Source organism: Protopterus annectens, chromosome 17.part0 (assembly GCF_019279795.1).
Source record: "Protopterus annectens isolate FY-2018-M chromosome 17.part0, PAN1.0, whole genome shotgun sequence".
Lineage (NCBI taxonomy): Eukaryota > Metazoa > Chordata > Ceratodontiformes > Protopteridae > Protopterus > Protopterus annectens.
In genome coordinates, this window is record NC_056751.1 from 112,439,615 (window position 1) to 112,449,794 (window position 10,180).

Below are 10,180 nucleotides of genomic sequence, written 5' to 3' on the forward strand. Positions count from 1 at the left end.
GTCTCCTATGGCTAATATGTTGGGTTTAAGTTTAGGCCTTAGTGGCTGTAAGACACAGGTGTTTGGACTATGTGTGGTGTGGTGGGCAGTGGAGTTCGCGTGTCTTTTTGCCTCGGAGGTCTCTTTTGTTTGGGTATGTTTTTGTTGAGGACCCCCACATATGTAGGTGCGTGTTGTGTAGATATGCGTGGTGTTTGTGTTGACAAGCTTCTCAGTGCCAGATATACTGGCTTGTGAGGGAGAGAGCATAGACTCCAGGTTTTTAATGTAATTGCATCTCTCACAAATTGCGTTGTCCATGTGCATGAGACAGTTGCTACACTGTGTCAGGATGCCCATATCAACCAGAATGGCAGGAGAAACAGTATGAAATTGTCCATCCATATTTGTCAGAATCTGAGGGAGAGAGGTCAGAGAGAGCTAAGGGGGTAAAGGGTGGAAGGTCTAAGAAGGGTACTACTAGGTGATCACACAAGTGCTACTAAGGGAAAAAGTTGTTGCTGGAATACCTAACAGAGGGTCAAAAACAGCACATCTGCGGTGCATGACATGCAAAGAAGTCCAAATCACCTCAAACGGGTCTATATCAAAATATCGAAAGTTTACTTACCCAAACACCTAAACACCGACACATATTCCGCGAACCGCAAATACACTGAACGCCCTAAACCACGAAATTCAAAAACTCTAAATGTCATAGCTGTCCCATCCCACCGCCCGCTACATACTACCTACACAAACAAACTAAATAAACCACATACATACACTAAACAAAACCCTACTTCTAACTCTAAACTAAACCCTACTTCTAACCCTACACTAAATCTTTCATATACCACCAAGTATGCACTTAACTTAACCCGCACCTTAACCCTAAGGTCTGTAACTATCGCACACTTACCTTAAAAAGCTATACCCAAACAAATTAAATAATCCACACACATACACTTGATAAAACCCTACTTCTATAACCCTACACTAAATCTAACATACGTTACCATCTATGCACTTACCTTAACCCACACCCTAACCCTAAGATCCGTAACTATCGCACACTTACCTTACAGAGCTATACCGCAGAAGGGCCAACCATGACAAATCGACGTTTTGAATTTCGCGCTTCAGTACGATCGATGTTTTTGCAGTTCAAAGAAGACATGTCAGCGTTTAGGTGTTCGGGTAAGTAAGCTTTCTATATTTTGATATAGACCCCCCTCAAACGCATGGTTTAAATACCACAAAAAAATAGAAGATTCTTGCAACAAAGAAATTTAACCAATCCTGCTAGCCCCTGCTTTCTTTACCAGTCATCTTTTACCAGACAAAGTCCAGGCAGCCCTGCTACTCTCACTAACAAAGAAGATAGGCCCCTACCAACACAAGATGGCTACCAGAAACACAGAAGGCAAAAACAAACAGCTCTGGATGCAGCAAACCTGCATCCAGACTATGCTACCCAATTTAAGGGTTATGAACACAGTAAAACTCATAAAAATGCACAGATTATCCATTTACAGACAAAAACAGAACTTACAGTATGAAAAATACAGTTAAACAGTAATGAAATGCAGTAAAATGCAGTTAAACAATGAATTGCAGTAAATAGCAATGAAATACAGTTAAACAGTAAATAAAGCAGCAATTCAGCAGAATACAGTCATCAGTTTAATCAGGCTACTGACAAGCAGTAACAAATGAGGCAAACTAAATGCAGTTGAACACCTATGCACAAGCAGCAAAATGAAGTAAGAGGCACACACACACACACATTATATATATATATATATATATATATATATATATATATATATATATATATATATATATATATGGGTCTAGGACACATGCTCGACTAGCATATGTCCGAATCACAAAACATCAAACACACATACATGAAAGCGCTTAACATCGAAAAGCGCTTCCGTGTATGTGTAGTTCAAAAAAAAAATCTACGTTTCTGCTGCACCCCCACCCCCCTACTTTATTATTCTCACAGTGAGGAAAAGGGAATTTTCCCTTGCCTACACTGTAGTCCGATCCACGAAACATGCACACATACACAGAAGCGCTTGTCAATGTTAAGCGCTTTTGTGTATGTGTGTTCAATGTTTTGTTATTCGGACATATGCTAGTCGAGCATGTGTCTGGATCCCATATATATATATATATATATATATATATATATATATATATATATTTTTTTTTTTTTTTTAGTAGAAAGTGAGAAGACAAAAGATAATTCAAGGTTAAGAAGCTAAAGGGGTGGGCCTTTATTCCCTTTGTGGGAATTTCATAATTTTGGCATGTATGGCTTGTGGGGGGAAATAAACATGAATCATGACAAGACTTCAATGCACTAATGTGCCCTCCCCAGAGTTTGCTTTAGGATGAAAAAAATGTCCACAAGTTGGAGGGATAGAGCACCAGGATATATGGGACTCTTGGGGACAGACCAAATATTGCAATAAATGAGGTGGTGAAGAAAGTGGAGAACATCCGACAGAAGGAAGGGCTTAACTGGTTTAATAAAACTAATACAGGTACAGACACTTCCTTCACAGCAACAAAGTTTTTCAAGCTCTTGTGAAAAACATTTTCACAATAGCAAACTGTGAAGGTTTTCAAGCTCTTGTGAAATAAAGTATCTAAATAAGAATTCTGATTTTTATGGTGGTATAATTTTGTTTTATTTATTTATCCTTTGTTGACTGATTTAGTCCCACTAGGCTAGTAGCCTCTTTTGAGTGGAGACCTGAGGTGGTGTTTATACTAATAGGGGAAATTCCCTTACTTGTCATTGTTGTGAGTGGAACCCAATTTAGAGGAGAACTTCCTGTTTCCATTCCAGGTGCAAAGGTGGCCTGGAGAAACAGGGTGGCAGATGGAGAGAAAAGGAGATGATGGAGTGTTGAAAGAAATAAAGGACAAAGCAAACACTGACACTGAAAAATGTGTGCAGGATTCTGAGGAAATGTTTCAAAAAAATCTGTTTGATAAAGATAAGTCAGCAAATGATGGATGTATAATTACAAACCTCCAAACGGGAGGATTGCAGAATGATTTACTTAAAGAAATGGTGGTGCAGAGTGAGGGGCATTATGAAGAAAATACAAAAGGAGGATGCAGACACAATCCTGAAGAACAGTTGTAAGATGAAAAAGAAAACACATTCAGAGAAAGTAATAGAAGGAAAAAGTGCAGTAGTAGAAAAGAAGGCAGAAGAAAATGATAAACGGGTATGTGGTAAGGATACAAAGTAAAGAAGACAAAGAAATGGACAGGTATGAAGCGTGGGATAATTTAACAGCTAAAAGCACATGAGGTAACAGCATTTAGAGACATTTTGAGACTGTTTTATCAATGGAAAATTGGAGAATATGAAAAAAGAAAGACTGTAACCTATGGAATCTTTAAGTGATAAAACAATTTAGCAGGGAAACAAAAAAGAAGATCCGTATACAATTTTGAACAGAGGTAGAAAGAGAGAGACTTTGAAAGGACATTTGAAAGCTTTATGTAAAGAAGTACTGGACATTGCAAAAGTTTATGACAAAGGGGGTTTATGGACTGGTGGCTGGGATTGTAATATTGTGTTAAAAATAGAAAGAGAAAACAAGTCTATATATGACCTTTGAAAATGATACCATCTTCCATCAACATCTCGTCTGTGTATGGAAAGTAAAGCTGCACTTCTGGCGATACACTAGATTGCTTTGACGGACATCTACACTGATGAAGTTTGAGCTTTTGCAAAATTGGATCAGTCTTTGTATGATCTCTCAGCTCATCAAGTCTCGTGGTAGAAATATTACACACTTCCATTACATCAAAGTCAAAATTCTCTTCATCATTGAGCTGTTCCGTGGTATTTCTGGGTGATCTGGATAAGATTTCAGCCAGATAAAGAAGTTTACCTTTTATATAGATCATTTTGAAATTATAATTTTGTACTTTGAACATCACTCTTTGTAGTCTTCCTGGAGCTGAATGCATAGCCTTCTTTAAAATAGTGACTAGAGGTTGATGATCAGTTTTGATTTGAATAGCTCGGCCATAAATATAATCATGGAACTATGAACATGCGAACACAATTGCCAAAAGTTCCTTCTCAGTTTGAGCATACTGCATCTCAGTATGGATAAGAGTTCTAGATGCACAGACAACAGGTCTGCCCTCTTAAAGAATAACTGCACCAAGACCGAACTTTGAAGCATCACAGGAAAGAACTACTGGTTTGTGGACATCATAGTACCTTAATGTAGGAGGGTTGGCAGTTTGCTGTTTGAGATTATCAAATGCTCTCTGGTGTTGTTCTAACCATGACCAGGCAACATTTCTGCATGTTAGCTCTCTTAAAGGCACTGATAACTCACTAAAGTCAGGGATAAACTTGCCCAAACAGTTATCCATACCAAGAAAATGCTGTAAAGCTTGGGCATTTTCTGGAGCTGGCATTTCAAGAATGGCTGCTTGTTTGGAAGGGTCTGGTCATAAGCCTGTACTAGTAAATAAATGACCTACATAAGTAACTTCTGGTAGTCTGAATTTACATTTCAGAGGATTAAGTTTTAAGTTCACTTCACACTCTCTGTCCACTACTTTCTTGAGGTTTCTGTCATGCTCTGCTTCACCATTGCCTCCAACTAGTACATCATTCACTATTACTGCACATGGACAGCCCGAATAAATTTCCTCCATTGCACGCTGAAAGACTTCACTGGCAGAATGTATTTCAAAAGGCGTCATGAGGAATCTGTATCTACAAAATGGGGTACTAAATGTAGTCAGTAGTGAAGATTTGTGATCAAGCATTACTTGCCAAAATGAACTCTTTGCATCCAAGACAGAAAAAAACAGTGGTATTTGGCATTAGGGTGACTATCTCCTTGACTATATGCATAGGCTGATGAGGTCTCTTTAATGCCATGTTCAAGACATTGGGTCAATGCATATGATTTCATCTGAATTTTTCTTATGAGCAGATACCATGGAAGACACCCACTCAGTCGGTTCTGTGACTGGACAAATCACACCTTGCTGCACCATTTTGATTAACTCATCCTTGACTTTGACCTGCATAGCTATTGGAACTCTCCTTGCTGGTCTGATCACTGGACTGACCTCTGGGTCTACTTTCATGGAGTACACAAATGGAAGTTTGCCTAGATTATCATCAAAAACATCAGCATACTCTGAGAAAATAGCAACACTAAAACTGGAACTGGGACATGTGCTTACATGATGTTCTTCTTTGGCAATCTTAAACTGTCTCTTGAGACCTCATAATTACTGCACAGGTCTTCTGACTACATAAAATTAATTTATTTTTATTTATTTTACATTTGTTGACCGGGAAAGTCTAACTGGATTACAAGTCCATTTTCAGTGGAGGCCCGGGGAGAAAAGCTCCAAGAGAACAATTATTTACAAAACATAGAAGGGCAGACTTTTGACATACAGTTTCCATAGAAGAGACTTTGACATACATATTAACTAACATATAGGATACATTTGTTCTCTACAATATAATATTACATTTTAGAAGATATTCCTAAGTTTAGGATTCCTGTGATAGATTTACTATCAGAGTAAAAGCAGAGAGACGTAGAATAAGGCTCCAATAGAGCAGATGATGCTCGCTATAGTTGAGAAGGATAACAAATTGATTTACTATATGTCTTCACCTGGTTTTAGTTGAGAAGGATAACAAACTGATTTACAATATGTCTTCTCCTGGTTTTAGCTGCTTATGGAAAGCACAACATGATTTCCCTATCTCCTGGAGAGAGGGGATGAGCAGTAGATTAACAGTCCTAAGTGGGTACAGTACTATGATTGGTTGGCTTAGCAGAGTTACTTAAGTTAGGTGGAGTGTTCTAATGAGACATTAGCCAGTGGGGATACAGGAGCACAGTCGATTATTCAAAAAGTGAGTTTTAACAAGTTTCTTGAATTGTGATGGGGATTTGTTTTTAGTTATGTGGGCAGGAAGGGAGTTCCAGGTTTTTGCTATATAGTGGCTGTAGACAGACTTACCAACTTCATTGTTATATTTGGTTACTTTGAAGAGGTTTTGTGTGCTAGACCTCAAAGGCCTGGTGGTTGTATAGGGTTGCAAAAGATTTTGTAGGGCTGGGGTGTTTTCAGAGTTATGTATTATTTTGTGGAATAGTGATAGTTGATTGAGTTGAAGTAGTAGTGGTAGTTCTAGCCAATTGAGTTTTTTTAGGCATTCACAGTGATGTGTTCTGATGGGAGAGGTAGCGAATTTGGCTATATTATTATAACAACTATCAAGTTTGTTTAGGTTGGATTTGCGGGGATTTGTAAGCACGGGGGAGGCATAAAGTAGAGTGGATAGTAGATGAGTCCTCACTATTGTAGTTTTGGAGTGGTCAGTGAGGAATTTTTTATTGTGATACAGTAGGCCAAGTTTTTTATGTACTTTTTTTATGGTTAAAGAAATATGTAGGTCAAATCTAAGGTGATTATCTATTTCAACTCCTAACAGTTTGGTATGATTTGTGGGGGTGATTGTGGTCTTGTTAATGGAGGAGATGAAGAAAGAATCAGTGGGAGGTGTGGCTCTGTGGGAGCTAAAGAGTACTAGCTTTATTTTACTTGGGTTCAGAATGAGCCTTTGGTTTGTAATCCAAGTTTCTGCTAAGGAAAAGCATTCTTGTGTTAGGGAGTGAAGGATGTCAATTGATTTGGCTGCACATATTATGGTGGTATCATCTGCATATTGCACTATTGAGGCTTTAGGAAAACTGTTTGGGAACTGATTGGCGAAGAGGGTAAAAAGAAGTGGCCCAGGGTGGAGCCTTGGGGTACTCCTAGGGAGACTGGTAAGGAGGGGGAGAGTTGGTTTTGCCACAATACAGCTTGTTTCTTTCCCTCTAGGTATTTTTTGAACCAGGAGATGGCAGGGGTGGTAAGGTTTAGAGATGCTAGTGAAAGAAGCAGTTTATTGTGGTTAACCATATTGAATGCTTTGGACAAGTCAAGGAAGGTGGCAGATACAAAGAGTCTGTTGTTTCTGTGAGTACTGACAATGTTGGTGAATTCTGTTAGTGCGGTGGTGGTGCTATGGAAGGATCTAAAGCCATGTTGTTGTGTTGCTATTAGATTATTTTCTAGGAGATATTTCATTAGTTGCTTGTGTATTGCCCTCTCTAAAATTTTAGATAAAGGGGGTAGTATGGCTATAGGGCAGTAGTTATTGAGTTCCAGGGAGGTTCCCCCTTTATGCAGAGGGATGATATGTGATATTTACCATAGCTTGAGCACTATACACTCGGAGATGGATCTGTTAATTAGGATGGAGACAGGATATGATATGGCTTCTGCAGCCAGGTGGAGGTATTCAGAGGGTAATTTATCTGTGGTTAGAGATGTTGGTTTGAGCTTGCAGAGTAGTTTTTCAAAGGATTTGGTTGGTTTTGGGTGGAAGCTGAACTTGAGGCAATTGTTAGTTGGGGGTGGGAGGGTGGATTTGCAGGGGTGGGGATGTTGTCATAGGGCTGGTTGTTTGCAAGGGTCTGGATGGTTTCTGTAAAGTATTTATTAAATTGAGTGGGATGTTTTCTTGGTTGTTATCTATTCATGGGGTTGGGGTAGTTGTTTTACCTGGTTGTAGAATAGTTCATTGTTGCCCAAAATTTTTGTGGGTTGTTCCTGTGCTTATCCTGTAACTTTTGGTAGTAAGATGTTTTGTCTGTTTTGATGAGTTTTTTGGCTTTGTTACATAGTTCAACGTATATTTGTTTGTTCAATTGGGATTTACTGTTGAGGTAGTTGGTACAGGCCTTGTTTCTTTTTTTGTGGAGGGATTTTGTGTCTGGGGTTAACCAGGGGGCATATTTAGTTTTAATTCTTGTTGTTCTGGAGGGGGCATGATGGCTAAAGGTGTTTAAGAAGGTAATATTGAAATATAGTACAGCTTCATCAAGAGGTAGTTTTTTTAGGGAGATCCAGCTGCACATTTTTAGGTCGTTTATAAAGTTGTGGCGGTTAAAGTGTTTTTTGTTTCTAATTAGGCGCGTAGATATTTGGGTCAGTTGTGGTGATTTTGATCTGAGTAAGAATGTGGCTTGGTGGTCACTCAGGGTGTCTGGTAGACACCCTGCTAGGGACATCAGTGATGGGTGAGATACAAGTATCCAATCAAGAGTGGATTGGTGTTTGGTTCTCTTGTCTGTTCTTGTAGGGGAAGTGATGAGTTGGGTTAGGCCATGTAGGTTAATATGGGAGTGTGGGTTATGACTAGAACAGTTTTGCGAGTCAGTATTAAGGTCTCCTAATACTATGCTTTCCTGGGGGAGGGAGTTAGATATCCATTCTAGGAGTTTTTCTGTAATGGTGATATTGTTGCCTGGAGGGATGTAGCATCCTATGATGTTGATGTGTTTACTATCATTAAGTTTTAGTTTTGTTAGAGTGAGTTCAACTTTATCGAGGTCTGGGGTTGTTATGTCTACTTTCTCAAGGATGAAGTGAGATTGCTGTAACTGTTCCCAGGTGAATAACATGAAAGCACTACTGAGCCTTCAGTTTGAATCTCTTCACCTCTATAAGCAGCAAGCTTTGAGCAGTTAACCAAATTAAGTTGCTCACCACCTCTCGCTCTAGCAAATGTTTCTGCTGGCATTACATTATACTTTTAACCAGTGTCTACTTTGAGCTCTGTGGGTTTACCATTGATCATGACAGTACAAAATACTTCATTCTTTGCCAACAAATCTATGGCATTAACCTTTTCACTAACCACAGATACACCATCTACATAGAAAGTAGGGTTGCAGCTTTCTATATGATCAATCTGCTTTTTTGAGCGACTTTTCTTAATAACGGAATGAGGCTTGCTTAATTTACAAAACTTTTGAAAGTGGTTCCATTTTTTACACTTGTGGCATTGCTGACCAAATGCTAAGCACTTCTCTCTTTTAGACTCATGGTTGGCTCCACAATTATGACAGTTAACAATAACATTGACTTGGGTTTTGCTGACTCACCCTTATACTGCACTGAGCATGTCCATTTTGCTGAGCTACTCTTGGAACTTGGTAGAAAGTTATGAGGCTTTGCTTAATGTTAAATCACTGTCATAAAGCAAAATCTGTCTCACTGCAGCATTATTAACTCATCTTTCAAATCACCAAATCTACATGTTTTAGCCTTATTTCTCAAGTCAGTGATATAAGCTGCAAAAGTCTCACCTGGCTTATGGTCTGTTGTATAAAATAGGTGCCTCTGTAATGTAACCAGGGTTGCCAGATGTCCCTATTTGGGCGGGACTGTCCCGAGATCAGCAGCCTGATCCTGAGTCCCGCCCTGCCGGTTTAAATCCCGGCCAGCCTCCACTTTGTTTGTTTTTTTTTTTTTTGATTGTCCCATATACCTGGCATACAGCCCAATCAAAAATTGCTAAACACGGAGCTTCTTGTGTTCCGCATTAAACACGAGAAGATCCGTGTTTAGCGATTTTTGATTGGCCCATATGCCGGTATACGGGCCAATCAAAAATCGGTAAACACGGAGCTACTTGTGTTGAATGCGGAACTGCAATGCATTAAACATGAGAAGCTTCGTGTTTAGTGTAGAGCTACTGAGCTACTGTTCTTTAATGTGGAACTGTGTTCCACATTAACGACCTTTTTTTTTTTTTCTTTTGGTCTTCACTTTCTTTTTTTTCCCCTACCTGGGGGGCTGTAAATCTGGCAACCCTGAATGTAACATTTGTCTTGGGGTTGCACATTTCTCTAAATTTATGTTTCAAGCACTCAGGGTCCTCTCTTAATTCAGCCAGTACAACAATATGACGGTTTCCCTCCTGTCCAATATATACTTCTGGTGCATACACAAATGGCCTCTGACCCAGCTAAGTTAAGAAAAATAAATGTCCTTGTATGCGCATCTTTGTCAGAAAAGCTGCTTGTATAAAAATATTGTATTCCTGCTCAAATACTCTCCGATTCTTTGCTATATTATGATCAAACGCAAGTGGACTTGGTCTGTGAAATGCCTCTGGCATATCAACACACAGTAGTGAAGGTGCTTGAAATTAAGTATGAGCATACACACATATAAATATGCCAAAACTTGCAATTATGCCCAGTAGCACAACAGACTCTTTGAAATAACTGCATTTTGCCAAATAAGTCTCTGTAGCACAAGAACA

At 39.1% G+C, this 10,180-nt stretch overlaps 1 protein-coding gene across 1 annotated transcript in view; it reads left to right on the forward strand.

The window, feature by feature from the left end:
- The first annotated feature begins 3,152 nt into the window (after positions 1-3,152).
- UBXN8 (UBX domain protein 8) overlaps positions 3,153-10,180 on the forward strand; it is a 399,557-nt gene continuing 392,529 nt past the window's right edge. The window contains exon 1 of the mRNA XM_044059156.1: positions 3,153-3,236. Coding sequence (XP_043915091.1) covers positions 3,153-3,236 — 84 coding nt within the window. The remainder of the gene's footprint in view (positions 3,237-10,180) is intronic.